Here is a 17143-nt window from a genome sequence, read left to right as displayed (position 1 = left end):
GGAGGTCTTGGAGCACCGGATGTGGCCAGATATATCCTGGCTGCCCAGCTCTCACACGCATTTGTCTGGCCCCAGGCCTCACCTAAGCCTCGATGGCTGGATCTGGAGGAGGCCTGGAGCCCTGTCCCGATAAGTGCACTCCCGCACTTGAAAAGCTCCACGGCCCGGGCAGACACCGGACCGCTCTCAGCAACCGAAAACACGGTGATGAGTTGGAAGACAGCAGCGCGTCTATGGAAAAACCGCAGCACAACAGGTCCGCTCACCCCGATCTGGGCAAACCCAGAGTTCTCACCTGGCGCCTTTCCCAAGCACTTCGCGAAATGGAGGGAGGGTGGACTGGAGAGAGTGCAGGACTTTTTCAATGAAGGAAATCCCCTGGACTTCGAGGCCTGCAAGGCGAAATTCAGGGTGACTGAAAAGGAAAGGTTCAGATATACCCAACTTCGACACTGGCTCTCTAGCAGGAGCATGAAAACCCACGGAAGCAGAGCCCTAACAGCCCTTGAACAAACCCTCACAGCGTCTCCCCCGAAAGGCAAAATCTCTACCCTCTACAAGATCCTAGACAGAACCGACCTGACCCGCAAGGAGCCGTACATGCTCAAATGGGAGAGAGACATCGGAAGACCCATGGAGCCAGAAGAATGGGACCAGATCTGGACAAGAGCAAACAGGAGCTCGAAGTGCGTGGCCAACAAAGAGGGAGCATTTAAGGTATGCTACAGATGGTACCGAACCCCAGAATCGCTTAACAAATGCAACCCGGAGATCCCGGCGTCATGCTGGAGAGGGTGCTCAGACAAAGGCACACTATTCCACCAGCTCTGGACATGCCCCAAGGTGACTCAATTTTGGAAATCGGTACTAACACAAATCAACATGATCACGGGCCTATCAATCCCTTGGGACCCAGGAATAGTACTACTGGGGGCTAGTGGGGAAGGCCAATTCCCACGATCAGGTCACAGTGCAGAACTGTGTTCCCATTTACTGACAGCCGCTAAAATCTCAGTGGCAAGGCTCTGGAAAAATGTGGAAGGACCATCGATCCAAATGTGGTTGACCAAATGCTGGGACATAATTGCAGCCGAAAAAATCACTGCACTTAGGTTCGGGAACAGAGACAAATTTCTGCTCACATGGGCTCCCTTCCTGGACTATGCACAGACGTATCCGGGCCTAGCCCGGCAACCCCCATCGCTGCGCTGGCTGGACAAATATGACTGAAAAATATAGCTGGGTGCCTGTCCACCGAACCTAAACCTCCCCAGGCTTACAGCTGATCCTCTGACCCACAGTTATTGTTTATGTTTTCTTGTTATTTTTTGTTTAGGAACTTACAAGCTAGACAGTGCTGACTGAAGCACCTACAATGCATATGCTTGAATGCACAACATGCCTGTTTAAAACCAATAAAAACATGTTTGGAAAAAAAAAAAAAATACTCTAAGGTACAGAGGACGTCACCATAGCAGATACTGTCGACGTGCCCAAACCTTGGACCAAGAAAACTGATGTAGGAAATGGGAGTCCCCTAGCTCCATTCAACCCAGACCAAAACAAGTTGGCTCAACAAAACAGAGAATCAACCACAACTGGACATACAACAACTTACTGCCGCCCGTCCTCTTTCATACATGAAGTGGAGTTGCGCGGGGGAAACCGTGAACCCGCACAAGTTCACAAGGCAGAGGAAATAGGAACATTTGTCCCGATTCTATTGCGGAAACAAGTAATCACGGTCCCTAGAGCCACGTTACCAACAGAAAAAAAGGATAGCTCGGGGGCAACGCGTTCGCCTTGGAAGCAAGACGACGCGGAGCAACAGGTTCGATCCCTAGGTCCGCGCTTAGAAACATATAGGTATTATGCGTGTTTTAAATGACCCATTATAATTACTATATAATTCTAAAAGATGTGGGGGCCATGGCTGGGCCATCAATCCCCCAGTGGTGGTCAACGACCACGGGAAACTGTCTCTACTCCTTAGCGTGATTGGCAAGCCCGTCAAAGAGGCCCCTCTCAGGATTTCCAAAATCCAATCACTGTCAAACTCTAGTCTGGACTTTTTAACTGCACATGTATTGGAAAACGGCAAACGGGCCGAAAAAACTCAATCTTCTCCCAGGAAAAACAAACCAGATTTGCTAGCAATGATGTCTACACTAACCATTGCTTTAGCAGCTTTCACTAAACTTTACAAGACTATGAACAATACACTGAAGGAACAAACCACGTTGATGGCGATGTTGGATTCCAAACTTATATTCATGGAAGGCTACATCACGGCGAACAAGTCGAGAAATGCTACTACTGGAACTACACGTCTTCAACCTAAAAACTCCAATTCAACATAAACTCTTACTCTCCCATCAATGCACCATCAAGCCACACAGATCCTACGGGCCCACCCACTAGTCGACCCAACTGATGAAGAAACAGCCATTGTCAACCTCACCCATATGAGACCAACAATGAGGGGCATTTCTTCCGGCCCTTCAAAAGCATCAAAAGGACCATGTGACCTACGACCATCTTGTCTAACCAACTCAGATTTCTCCATCTTCTCTCTGAGGCCGAATAAGAATAACACCGATAAAGATTTGACAGTGGAGTCGGCAAACCCTTCAAGTGCAGCATTGAGGCCCCCCCACCAAAGTTATTAATCTACCAAACGACCGGAAAGCCCAGCCGAATCCAGCTCTCAGGAAAAGCCTACCAGTTAAAATTCTGCCTCCCCTAAACCACCTTTACTGATCATCCGCTCTGTAGACGCAGAATTTATGAATCCCCTTCCAAAAGATGAAGATAGCCGAACGCTGCAAGTTCTGATGAACGTATCTACGTACTCCATTGAAGATTCGGAATCCGACCTGGTCACAGAGGGTAGAAACCCCCCCAGACCACTCTGTCAAAGCCAATAATTGACAACAAAATTCGAACTGCATCCTCAGACCATTACTCCACATCCTTTCTAACTCGGTCTGAGAAAAGAAAGAGTGTTGAGGAAACCGAATCTTGTACATTCGTGTGAGCTATCAAGTCCACCTTCCGAAAAAATATAAGCACAGCACATCAGGCCTACAATCTACTAGAACAAAGGCAAAACAAGGCCTCACTCCTTCCTTAACAAAACTCAATTCTCAGACAGAAAAACCCTGAATGGGAAAATATCTCCTCCAGCATCAGTGTTCCCACTTCAACCCGAGAGAGATCACAGATTATGAGAAGAACATTGGACCAGAGATCAACCAGGGACCCCTACAGTCCGTCACTCAACCATGGGATCAAACCTATGAGAAAAGGCACTAGCGTGCATCCACTGAAACCGGAGAGCATCCTAGACAAAGAAGACGATCTAATACTCAAAAGAAAAACTTATGGAACATTTTCATTACACCCCAAACCTAAGACAAGTGATTAAGGATCGGACGATCATCAAATTTGGGGATGAACACACAGACAGCATCTTCCTCCACATTATTTTGCCTGTGGTTAAGGGTATGCTAAAAGACATAGCTGAGAGCCTGCTAATGCTGGGCTTTGATTTCACACAGGTGAAGGTACCTAAGGAGACTGTCGAGACATCACCAGCCCAAGAAATGACAGCCAGGAGAAAGATAGGACCAGCAGGAAGTGCCAAAATTCCAGTTCCCCAAAGAAAAGCTGATTTAAGAACTTCACAGCACTTCCTAGACCCTCTGCGGATGGGTCGAGTACCCAGGTCTAACTTGAGCATGACCATCCAACCGGACCAGTGTTCGGGCCAAGCCCGAAATGTTAGAAACACCACTCTGGTTCTTGAACAAAGTGGTAAATCATCGGACAGGTCCTGGTTTCCTATTGCTCTAGCACATCACTATCAAGCGTAGCCACGCAAGAAGCCCTATCATCTGGCAGCAATGAGCTTGCAGAAACTTGGACGTGTTTCCAACGACACAACTGAAGATGGCCTTATGAACACCAGGTTTCAAACATCTTACAGAAACTAGTGATGTACATTTGGGAGATTACGATCTGACGTGTTTCCAGGAGACTCGGCTATGTGAAAAACCGGCACTTGATGGCTACGAACTTACCTTGAGCTGAGCAGTATAAGGCAAAAAAGGGAGACCCACATCAGGCCTAGTAACGGCGGGAAATCAGGGAACAAACTCAACCTTATAAAAACGATCTCATCAAGCACATTCACTCAAGAACTGCTAGTAGGGTGGCAGCCACCTGAGAAACCACAAGTCCAAAATAAATCTACTATGGTAATAATCAACCTCTACTGGAATCTACAAGCGATTTCCAATGAGTCCTTTTACAGACCCGACAGCCAACCTGATTCACAAAGCATATATTAAGCAACATACCCTGTACCTCTTATGTGAAGAGTTAAATGAAAGATGCATAAAGGATGTCAAATAACTAGGTGGGCCAAAGAAAGGGAACGCACGGACAAGAGGCCATATATAGTCGTCACTTAAGAGACATGCACAGGCTAAATAGCCAGATTAAGGGGGACCTACCATTGCATGCAACCTGGGGGAGAGAGGAACGATTGATTACATCTTTGTATCAAAGAACTTCCTCCCATTCATCACATTATTCAATGTGGTAAGGACGACCAATAGCGAACACAACTTGTTATATATGGAATGGTCAGCTACGTCGGCTGGAGATTGACATATGTCTGCTGTAGTGTCTGAATGCAACGGAGGAAGCAGACTAAATCTGGTAAAGTCTACCATTAAACAGATATTGTACACAAGGGTTCCAAGGTGGAATATACCCCCACCCCAGAACGTCACTGCACGTGCACACAAAAAACAGTCTACACCTCCAGCCTATAAACGGAGTCCACGTTTTTGATGCATTGCTTGTAGAAAAAAGAAAAGTACTGAGAAACATTACAAGCAGCAAAGAAATGAAACCACCCAGACGGCCAAGCAAAAGCAAACACTGCCGGCAAGATCTATAAACAATGGCGGTGTCCGATCAAATTCAAAGGATCGACGGGTCAAAGGATCGAATTTCTTTTTTTAATTATTTATTTTTTGGGGGGTTTTCGTTCAGGGAAAAAAGTGGTTTTTACCACAAAAACAGGTGTTGGGGGTGGGGGGGGGTGGAAGAGTACCCCGCCCCCCAAAAAAGTGGAAAAACACAAAAAAAGAAATTCGATCCTTTGACCCGTCGATCCTTTTATGTCGATCCTTTGACCCGTCGATCCTTTTGTTGTCGATCCTATGACTGGGATTCAATAATGGCTACTATTTTATAGATCAACAATGTATCGAAACAATGCTGAAAGTGATTTGTGAACGGAAAGTTAAAGACTTCTGGTCCTTGGTCAAGTCTGTTGGAGGCAATGCTATCGACCTGTAGCTAAACCGCGTCAGTGAACAAGAATAGAAAAGCCACTTCTCAAAACTTTAGTGCAAAGGAGATCTCTACTGTCACTCCAGACCCAGCCACTACTCCAGAGCCAACAACCACGACTAGACCCTGGGATATTCCACATGATGTACGAAACATTATGGGGATAACCCAGAAACTAAACAATTCACGAGCACCTGGCCCAGATGGTTTAAAAAACTCCATGCTAAAAGAACATCTGGAGAAATGGGACAAATTCATACACAAACTCTTTGTTCAGATTATTCTAACTAATCAAATTCCAAGCTACTGGAAGAAGGCAATGGTCCCAATTTTATAAAGGGGAGAGAGAAAAATCCAACCAAAGACCGCCCTATCATCCTTTTGGATGTAATTGGAAAGTTTTTTGGCTCGCTACTCCTACAGCAGTTCCAAGAATGGTCCTCTACGACATGTTGTAATGACCCTTTCCAAATCGGCTTTGTCAAAGGCATCGGCACAGCTGTACATATACAACGTCTTAACATGCTGAAAGGAAAAGTACGGAAAGGTAAACCTAAGATTTTTGCAGCTTTTGTGGACCTGGTTCAAGCATTCGACTAAGTGAAACGACAACACCTATGGGAAAAACTGGCTGCTCAGAACTGCCCGAAATCCATACTGGAACCTCTAACAGCTCCACACACTGCAACGACCATGGCTGAATCGGTCACGGCTCTTATCTGCTGAAATTCCAACCACAAGAGGAGTAAAACAAGGATGCCCAATGGCCCGGCTTTCTTCAAATATTTTCTGACAGATTTTATAAAGCAGCTTTAGGTCTCACTCAGATGTTTTCCACCAACTGTAGGTGGCGTCCTGCTCCAACGTTTACTCTATGCCAGAGGTCTTCAAACTGTGGGGCGCAGATTGGAGGAAATGGGAAGGGGCAGCTCACATGGTCAGACTGGACCATAAATCGGTCTTAGGCACCAATGAAAAAATGGCTAGCAGTTGCAAATGGATATTCAGTCCTTTAGTCACAGACTGTTTGAATAGTACCCAAGGGGTTGTTTTTTGTTCAAATGTGAACAAATTGTGATATTTAAAGAATATTTATTCAGCACCAATGGTCAAAACTACTAGCTGCATAGTGAAGTAACTCAAACTGGCCCACATTGGGCAAAAAAGTGGCCCATTTTGACTGCCCTACACTAACATTTGGCTTGCATTTTTGGTACGGTCAACGCCCTATTGCTCTATAGGCCAGTCAAAGCCTGCCAGCTGATCCATAATGGGTGAGGGGGCGTCCACCCACTGGCCACCTCATCCATTATGGAGGAGCCGAGGAGCCAGCCCAGTGAAACACTGAGCACTCCCTTAGCTGCTTTTTCCAGCTGAGGGAGTGCTCCTGGGCTAGCTGAACTGTGAAAGGGAAACACTGTTTGCCTTTGACAGTTCATTTCCCCAGCCGCAAATGATCACTGAGCCATGCAACACTGGGGGTGTTTTGCTTTGCCAGCCTTGCATAGCTCATTGGAAATGCTGGCTGGGGCACTGTATGTATGTATGTATGTGCAAGGGGGTGCTCCTGCGCCGCCTCGCACATACGGGCAGAGCAACCTGGAGCGGGGCATTTTAGCAACCACGCGCAGGCCCCTGTAGAAGAACAAGTTCCTTCTTACCTTGTAACGTTCTTTCGATGGGATGTTCCTCCGACGTATTCCTTATCTTTGATAATTCGTCTCCAGCTTGCTGGCCTCGGAAATTTTTTCAGTAGAGTGTGCCGCGCGTCGACCTCCGCAGAGTCGATGTCCCTGGACGGCCACCGTATCGGCGCCAACGTCACCATGCCCATAAATAGCCACGCGCGGCGTCCGTTGCTCAGTTCTGTTTTGTAGTATAAGAAAAGTCATGCCTGAATTGGTTATTGACCTTGAAGGAGCGTAAGCTGCAACCACAAGGGAAGTATTACTGCGGGGATGGATGGGAGGGGCGATGAGGAATACGTCGGAGGAACATCCCATTGAAAGAACGTTACAAGGTAAGAAGTAACTTGTTCTTCGAAGGGATTGTGTCCTCCGACGTATTCCTTATCTTTGATAAACTCCCATAGCAGTGGCATGTAATTGGAGGTGAGAGTAAGAATGTCATGAACCCCTTAGGGATGAACCGAATGTAATACGGCTTTGCCAAATCTGGTCTCTTGACTAGTGGAGGAATCCAGGTTGTAAAATTTTGTGAATGTATGTGCGGACGACCATGTGGCAGCCGCACATATGTCTCTAGCCGGTACCCCTCTTTGGAGGGCGGAAGAGGCTGCGATACCCCGGGTTGAATGAGCCCTAAGATTTTGGGGTGGCTCTTTCCCTGCCAGTTTGTAACATTCCAGAATGGCTAAGATAATCCACCTGGAAATGGTTTGTTTTGTTATGGGTAATCCCAACTTGTGACCCGAGTATCCTACAAACAGTTAGTCTACTTGTCTGATCCTAGCCATTCTGCTGATGTAAAAGCTTAGAGCTCGCATTGGGTCCAGCCTATGTAGTCTTTCTTCCTCTTTCCCCGGATGGGGAGGAGGATAGAACAAAGGTAAGGTAATTTTCTGAGTAATATGAAATTCAGAAACCACCTTTGGGAGGAAATTAGGCTTCACCTGTAGGACAACTTTGTCCTTGTGGAAAACTGTATGTGGGGGTTTACAGGAGAGAGCTTGTAGCTCACTCACCCTCCTAGCAGATGTTAGCGCTACCAATAGGACAGTTTTAAGAGTGAGAAATCTCAGCGAACAAGAGTGAAGTGGTTCGAAAGGAGTGCCCATTAGGAAGTTTAAGACTAAATTTAAGTCCCATAAGGGAACCTGGAATGGTTTTGGAGGATAAACATTAGTCAATCCCTGGAGAAATTGTAACACTAGAGGTAGTTTGAAATAGGATGGTTCCTCCGCAGTGCGCTTGAAGATTGAAAGCGCTGCGATATAGCCTTTTACAGTGCCAACTTGAAGGCCCGAGTTTGCCAAGTAAAGTAGAAACGATAACACCGTTGGTGTACCACATGAAAAAGAGTCGATATTCTCTTCTCTACATCAGCTGCAAAATTTGTTCCAACAGCAGCGGTATAAAGACTTTGTTACTGGCCTTCTGGCCGAAAGCAACACCTCCATGACGTCATCAGGGAGGTCCCAATCCTTGTACCTCACCCTTTCAGAAGCCAAGCGTGAAGGTTGAGGGTTCTGATGCCTGGATGGAGAACCCGACCTCCCTTCTGGGAGAGAAGATTCTCTTTGAGTGGAAGACGGATTGGAGGGCAGATGGACATATCTAGAAGGTCCGGCTACCACGTTCTCCTGGCCCAGTCCGGGGCAATTAGGATCATGGTTTTCCGGAATCTTCTCAACCTCCTGATCATTTGAGGAATAACAGGGACTGGTGGAAACGCGTAGAAGAGTGGAAACTCCCAGTCCACTACGAACATGTCTCCTAGAGCTCCTCTCGGGGGAAATTCCCTTGAACAGAACAGATCGCACTTCCTGTTGGTGGTTGTGGCGAACAGATCCACCTGAGGGGTTCCCCAAAGGGCAAAGATCTCTTGGACTTCCTGAGCTAGCTCCCACTCGTGTGAGACTGTGTTCCGCCTGCTCAGAGCATCCGCTGTCAAGTTCTTCTCTCCGGCTAGGTGAACTGCCGATAGAGAGATTCCTTCCTGAATTGCCCAAAACCAGAGCTGCATTGCCTCTCTGCACAGTGGCAGTGATCCTATGCCTCTTTTGTTGAGGTAGTGCATGGCCACCGTGTTGTCCGTCATTATCGGGACATTTTTTCCCTGTACTGATGGCAGTAAAGCTTTCAGCGCTAGTCTGATCGCTCTCAGCTCCAATAGGTTGATGTGTAGTCTGGACTCCGATGGAGACCAACGACCGCTGAAGGTCAAGTCGTTGGCATAGGCTCCCCACCCCGTGAGTGAGGCGTCTGTGACTACTGTTATCTCTGGCCATGGTTGCCAAAACAGTTCTCCTTTCAAGATTTTCTCTGGATAGGCCCACCATTGAAGGTTGCGGGCTACCTTGTCCGGAATCCCGAGGAGATCTGTCATTCTCCCTGAGAATTGCGACCACTGAGTTCTCAGTGCCCACTGAAGAGATCTCATTCTCAGGCGAGCCTCTGGCACAGGCAAGATGCAGGATGCCATGAGGCCTAGCAACCTCAAAAAGTCGAAGGCTGGGAGACGTTGGGCATTTTGAAACTTGTTGACCATCTGCAGAATATCTTGAGCCCTCACCTCTGGTGGCGAGGCTTTTCCCAGGGAAGTGTCCAGGACCGCTCCAATGAACTGGAGTCTCTGTGATGCTATCATCTGTGACTTCTTTAAATTGAGGGAGAAGCCCAGTTTGTGAAGGAAGTGGCAGACATAATCTAGCTGGACCTGGGCTTGTTTCGAAGATACAGCCCTGATCAGCCTATCGTCCAGGTAGGGGTAGACGTGAATCCCTTCCCTCCTTAGACTCGCAGCCACTACCGACATTAGCTTGGTGAAGACCCTCGGGGCTGAGGTCAGCCCAAATGGCAGAACTCGAAATTGACAATCAGAGTCGCCAATTGCGAACCTCAGGTATTTCCTATGTTTGAGATGGATTGTTACATGGAAATAAGCATCCTGAAGGTCCAGAGATACCAGCCAGTCCTGGAGCTGGAGGGCCTGAAGGATCTGAGAGAGAGTTACCATCTTGAACTTGTCCTTCCTGAGGAACTTGTTCAATTCTCGTACGTCCAGGATGGGTCTCAGTCCTCCGTCCTTCTTTGGTATGAGAAAATAGGGGGAGTACCGGCCCTTGTTCCTCTCCGCTACAGGTACCGGTTCTATGGCACCTTTCTCTAGCAGGTCTATAATTTCCTGCAAGAGGAGCGGATCTGGAACTTTTAGAGAGCTGTGCCCTGGTGGATGACTGAGGGATGTGTAGAAAGGGTAGGCAGTAACCCTGGGCAACTGTCTCCAATGCCCAAGCATCTGACGTTAAAGCCTGCCATTCCGTCAGATGGGGAGTTAACCTGCCCCCTACAGGTCTTTTGTGTGGAGAGACCTCAGAGTGGTTTGGGGGCGGCTGATGCAGATGCCAAGGGTAAAGAGGCACCTGCTGCTGCTGCGGCTTTAGTACTTTTGACCCGTCCACCTCGGGTAGGTCTCTTTTGGCTTACTCGAGTCGGCTGTCCTCTGCCTTTCCCGAATGCGGAATAATAGCGAAAGGACTTTCCTCTTCCAGAGGTTCCTGAGGGGCGAAAAGGAGTTTGGCAAATTGCAGCTCCTAACTATTTTGCCGCTGCTTTAGATGTCTGCAACTTTTCCAGACTGTCATCAGCCTTCTTTCCGAATAGCGAAGAGCCGTCAAAGGGCATATTCAAAAGTCTGGCCTGTACATCTGGAGCAAAGCCAGACTTTCGCAACCACAAATGCCTGCAGATTGTTGTACTTGCCGCCATGGCCCTGCTGATACTGTCAGCGGAATCGATGCCAGTTTGAAGTGATTCGCACATGGCATCTTTGCCATCTTTAATAATGTTAAGGAAGGCTTCCTATTCCTCTCCTTCGGGTATGCAGTCAGCCGCTGATGAAGCACACTCCCACAGTGTGTGACTGAACCTGGCGAGCGTACAGGTGGCGTTGATGGACTTCAACGCCATACTACAAGCAGAGAAGACTTTCTTCGCCATAGAATCATACCTCTTGTCATCCCTATCCTCTGGGACAGTAGGGTAAGCAGTCCTACTGCTAGATGAAATTGCCGCTTGGATCAGCAGCCGCTACCCTATACTTGGCTGACAATCTTTTATTGACCGCAGGGATAACTTCAGGAGTTTCCCAATTAGATGCAATTTTCCTTTGAAAGGCTGCATGGAAGGGGACGACAGGATCCTCCTGTGGACCTTAGTCTAATATGTCTGTCAGGTCATCCTGTTGAAAAACAGGCGAAGGCGCAGACCAACCCATACATTCAATAATTCTATCCATAAGGGTTCTATAGGGTGTTCCGGCATGTTCCCCTGGGTCTGGCTTAGCACATTACACTTCTGGGGAAGTGTCCAGCCCACTTGCCTCATGTAGTGACTCCTGTAGGTCCTTCAACATTCTTTCCTCAGAGGTGAAATCCTCTGAAACAGGCAGTGTGGTCCTCTGAAACAGGCAGTGTGGTCCTCTGAAACCTAAAGATTTCCTATTCAGAATCTTCCCCCTCTTCATAAATTGAAGATAGTCCAGGGTACTCGGACCTCTGAAATGGTGTAAAACCCATCTCTAAGGCAGAAGGAGCCAAACTCGTCATTAATGGGCGAGAAAACATCGATGTCGTCGATGCCGATGTGAAGGCTTCGAAGGCGCCGAGAACGGCGTCGAGAAAACTGGAAGAGGTCTCGAAGAACTCGAGAGGATCGGGATCCTACTCAAGGATGTCGACGACGGTCTCGGTGGCGTGCCGGAGGCCCTTGGAATCACTGTTGGCTGTGGAGTAGCCTTGGTCTTCTCTTTCATCGGCGGTGATGTCGGCGTCAACGATGGCGTTGAGTCGATCGACCAATGCGTCCAAGAACCCTTCGACAACGGCGTCGTTGGCGCTGATCCATGCGTCGAAGGAATCTTCGACGACGGCGAAGATGGTGCCTTCTTACCCGATGGCTCGTGGCGCTCTCGGGTGGAATGTTTCGCCGGGTGCAGCGACTCGCGGCATTTTGATTTTTTGGGTTTTTCACCCGGGGCATCACCCTCAGCTGTCTTCAAGGGGGTCGAGGCCGGTTTCTCGAAAACACTTAACATTTTCTTTCTGAATTCCTCCCACTCAGCCCGAGAGCTGTGCTTTGTGGGACAGGAGACCCTTTCTGGGGGAAACAGAAGACGAGGAAGGGGATCTTCGACGTCTCTTCTTTGAGTGTCTTGATCTCGACGAATGGTGGGAGCTACTTCGAAATCTAGAATGGGAATGTTTGACGGCGAGGAGACGAATGCCTCGACTCAGCCGAAGAAACTTTCGAGGAGGTTTTGACTGACTTACCTCTCTCGAGCTTCCCCTTGCGCTCCTTCAAGGCTTTCGCTGTCATGGACATGCAGTCCTCACACTCCGAATAATGGTGTTTGGCTCCCAAGCACCACAAGCAGATCCTGTGTGGATCCGTTATCGAAATTTTTTTACCGCAGTCTCGACATTTCTTGAAGCCGGATCGCAGCGTCGTCGGTTCCGATGAAGATGCCATCGAGAACAAGTTGGTATATTCGAGTAGATATAGGATATTCTGACTGAACTGAGCAACGACGTTCCGATGCCCCACAGAGCGTGGAAAAATGGAACTGAGCAACAGACTCCGCGCGCGGCTATTTATGGGCATTGTGACGTCGGCGCCGGTACGGTGGCCGTTGAGGGACATCGACTCGGCGGACGTCGTTGCGCAGCGCCCTCTACTGAAAAAATTTCCGAGGCCAGCAAGCTGGAGACAAATGATCAAAGATAAGGAATACGTCGGAGGACACAATCCCTTCGAAGGTACATTTATGGCGATTTATTTTTTATTTAAATGTGTATGGATGTGTGTATGCTTGTGTTATGGGACTGTGGTCGGAGCAGGATGGGCAGCAGAACTGTGATAGTGGTGTGAGTAGGGTGGGGAGAGCCCAGGGTCTGTACTGGGAGTAGGGTGCGGTGACAGCACGCAAAAGTTCATAGCGATTTCTACATACTGTCCATCTGGCACTTTTGGGGGGGCCCGGCTTGCCCAAACTTTGCTCAGGGGGGGCCCAGGCCACAAAAGTTTGAAGACCACTGCTCTATTCTGATGATTTGGTCCTGACAGACTAAACCCCAGTTGGCCTTCAGTGACAGCTAGACAACCTCCAAGATTACATCAACACGAATGACATACAAATAAAGGAAAAACGAAAATAATGTGCTTTGGAAAATCAACCAGGCACAAAAAACAGAAATGGTTTCTTGGCCGTATGCCAATTGAACAAGTCAAATCATTCCAATATCGAGGAGTATGGCATAATAACAGCACAATTGAAACCCTGATGGTGGACCATCTTAAAGAGAAAAATAAAACACTGGCCAGCCAAGCGCTGTTACTGAACATGAAATGTGGCCATTTTACCTAACTGCAAGTGGTGAATTACTACAAAACAAATTTGGTTCCATCCCTGACTTATGGAGAAGGAGATGGCAAACATTCCGAATCTAGTATGGCCCCAGCTAGAGGGACTCCTTTGGAAAAAAGTTGTGGGTCTCCAATGTCCACACTGATTCAGATAATTCACCAAGAGCTTGGCCTGCTATCCACGGTAGAATGGAACAGTATGGCCTTGTACAGAAAATGTCTTCTATCCCCTTGACCCCTGATTTTGGACATCATAATTAAGGAACTAACATCACAGACTAGCCCAATGTTAAAAAACTGTGCAAGAACTAATACAGAGAAACTTAACGAAATTGAATGCACCACTGATGAACTGATATCAAATCAGACAAGAGTAAAAAAGAAGTTGAGACTGATTGGCTATCTACTCTTGCAACCGCTGCTTGCTCCGTTCAGCTATGCATCTTGTGATGGAGACACGAAAATTAAGCATTCTCCCAGGATATCAAGCACAGTTCCTTAACAGACTATCAAGATCAATTTCTTAGAGCTCGTCTCAACCTGCTGCCCACAAATGAAGTTCTTGCAATGCGAACTAAATCCAACCAGAATCAATGTCGTTTTTGTGGAGTGGAACCCTAGTGTTGAAACACCTTTTGTTACTCTGCCCAGCTCTAACCAGAGAGAGAACGAAACAACTTGGTCAGCTGATGTCACAATTTTCCACTCTTGACGTGGAGGACTGGTGGACCACTCTGATGAACGGAGAAAAGACTTTACACGTGATAGCAGTGGTCATGTTTATGAACAAAATACTCCAATAAAGTGGAGAGACTGGATGTCTAACTTTAAGGAATCTCTCATTGCACCTTTGGATATTTTCTAAAACCTCTTTAAGGGTTCTGTTAAACATTATTACCTAAAACTGGATGACATTTCGATGCCTTTGCTAAAATAATATAATCAATTAAAGCAAATAAAACAAAAAGACAACTTTGGTAAGGGTGCACAATCTGGCAGAGCCACACCTCATGGTACAGAGGGCTTGCCAAAGAAGGTCCAGCTATTCGGTGCAATTCGAATTGCAAAAAAGCGCCACCACTACCAACCTGAACGTGGATACAATGCGCAGGATGCCACTGGAGTATGGATTGGGACCCCTGCTCTAAAAATAAAAATACACTCCACCACCCCAATCATTAAAAAAATAAAATAATAGTGATGACTTATCTTGAATACATTAAACTAACAACCAACGTTTATTGTGAGCACTTAGAGTTCAAGAATTGGTATTTGTTGAGGGGAGAGGAAACCCGTCATCACCTTGAATGTTGGCCAACAAAGAAAACCACAGAAACTGCTAACAGACGTTAGTTCATTGCTTTGATAACATAACTAATATTGCCCTGAGGCAACATTCCTTAAGAGAGGAAGTCCAACTGAGCACCTTTGAGTGGAGGGGTTGGTTTATCATAGAGACTGGGCAGATAAGAAATGGAAATATAATTGAGCTAAATATACCAAATATTGCACATTCCCCTATCTTGGGGATGACCAGATGAGGAATGGGCTGAGCATCTCAAGTACATAATCGTCATGCCACACAAACATCACTCCCTCTCACACACTGATTATTTACCTTGAAAGGGCGTGCGTGAGGATTGTGCCAGATGAAGGTGATCTTCGTTGATGAGATAGATGGGCTGGTGCTGTGCAATCTCAACACTTGTGCACACATTACTCTCCCCGTGAAGGAAGAATGTAAAGGCACATGAGAGATGCTCACTGAAAAAAAAAGAAAAGCTGAATGTCGTATGTCCTTAAAATCACTCAGAAGATTTTGTTGCATTTTAAGTCAAGAATGTCGGTTCAGTGAGATCACCATTGGCCTATCACATATAAACCATTGTCTCATGTTGCCTAAAGCAGATAATATAAAATGGTTTATGCAAAGGCAAACAATTCAGTATGGCTATTTGTCCTACCAACAATAGCTAGCACATTTAAACAACATTTACATTCAACAATGCAGCTCATGTTTTCTTCGCATGTGCGCTATCATTTAGCATGTGTCAAGACACTGAAACCGAATGTGCTAACATCTTCCCTGTACGCCAACAGGACTTCTGCATAGCAGGTAGAAACCATCACAAATAGCACTTACATCTCATTTCTATCCTCTGCCTCCCTTTACAACATTACACGCAGGCTAGACAAAGTCTAACGGAACTCACAAGCTAATGGTACAGGGAAGGGCAAGTGCTTCAGTTATTCAAGCGCAGGGTTAATGGCTTGATTAATTTCCAATAGCCCACACGGAAAATACAGCAGGGTACAAAGGTTAATTATGAAAGGAGAATTATGAAAGGGGATTTGGAGGTACTGCCACAACATCCGCCCTTAGAATCATACTCTATTTTCATCTATATTTTTTGTAGTCAATTCTTTTTAGTTGACAGTAAGCAGTCAAGACTACCTTTTGTTGGACATCTTCGTTGATCTACTCCAGCCCAATCACCATGACCGATCTCAACGCGTGAGCAGCACTCCAGATAAGATTTATAAGTGGGAGTATTTTACTCCCTATTTTTTAAAGTTGAGTAAAATAATTTTTAGGGAGTAAAAATGTTAATCCAATTCCCAATGTGAGTATTTTTATAAGAGTAAAAATATGTTTCAACTGGAAAACAGGAATGTTATTGTACTAATTATTTCTTTGCACCTAGTTATACATTCACATTAAAAAATGCATGTTCAGGTCTTCCGATCGAACCATATGTAAACTCAATGTCGCATGTTATGAGTATGTGGAATAGAATGTCAGGTTGTCACATGTCCCTGCTTTTAGCATTGAAGTTCTTGATTTTAATCTTTGATGAATTGTCCACAGCTACGAAGAAGGGTGAAGGTCTTAAGTGATGTTTTATTATCTTCATAATGTATGATAAATTGTCTGATCATGTGTTTGTTAGTTTGTTTTTACTCTATGAATGTTTACTTGTCTTGTTCTTTTATGTTGTATAAGTTATTAGGTTTACCAAAAACCTAAAGAAAATAAAAATTAATTAAAAAAATAAAAAGGAATACAATGTGGACAGAATCGATGCCAATAAATTCTACTTTTCACAGGTAGGTCAGTGAGATTAAATGATTTGCCTAAAAATCACACGTACTGGTGCAGGGATTTGACCAAATGTATCTTCCAGGGTCCAGTTGGTAGAGAGATGCGTTTTTTCTTTCAATAATACTCTATAAATCATAACCCACTTCTCCAAATATATCCTTGTAGAAATCTGTTAAAAAAAAAGATAATTGTAGCTTTGTTTTCCCGTTCTTGAGCAGAAGCCTAAATGCATCGGAACTCAAATCAGCACAAGACTAAATAAGGAGTTTTTTAAATGTACTTTCAAGACTAAGGTGCAGCACAATGGAATGAGATCACCTTGTTTAGTCCGTTTTTCACAGTCATTCAAGTGGAGAGTAGTGATCATTGGCAGTGCCTTAATGTGCTGAATTAGGGAGGAACTTAAAAGTGTACCAGTACTGTGCCGACTCCTTAGATACCCACCTCCTTCTCGCCTGTTGCTTGCCTAATCTCAAAATGTGTGCAGGAACACAAGCAAAGAGTCTGGGAGAATGAATGCAGAAACGGCAAATACAATGTTAAATTGTTTTTATTTGTAAAAGAAATA

The 17143-nt window shown here is 46.0% G+C and overlaps 1 protein-coding gene across 1 annotated transcript in view; it reads right to left on the bottom strand.

Moving 5' to 3' along the window:
- Positions 1-17143, bottom strand: part of MED13L (mediator complex subunit 13L) — a 2324591-nt gene that overhangs the window by 1332232 nt on the left and 975216 nt on the right. The window contains exon 5 of the mRNA XM_069619219.1: positions 15091-15236. Coding sequence (XP_069475320.1) covers positions 15091-15236 — 146 coding nt within the window. The remainder of the gene's footprint in view (positions 1-15090; positions 15237-17143) is intronic.

This window comes from Ambystoma mexicanum, chromosome 10 (genome assembly GCF_040938575.1).
Source record: "Ambystoma mexicanum isolate Mex_15411 chromosome 10, UKY_AmexF1_1, whole genome shotgun sequence".
NCBI classification, from domain to species: Eukaryota; Metazoa; Chordata; class Amphibia; order Caudata; family Ambystomatidae; genus Ambystoma; species Ambystoma mexicanum.
Note: the sequence above shows the minus strand (reverse complement) of the source record. Positions and strands in the feature narration are given on the sequence as shown.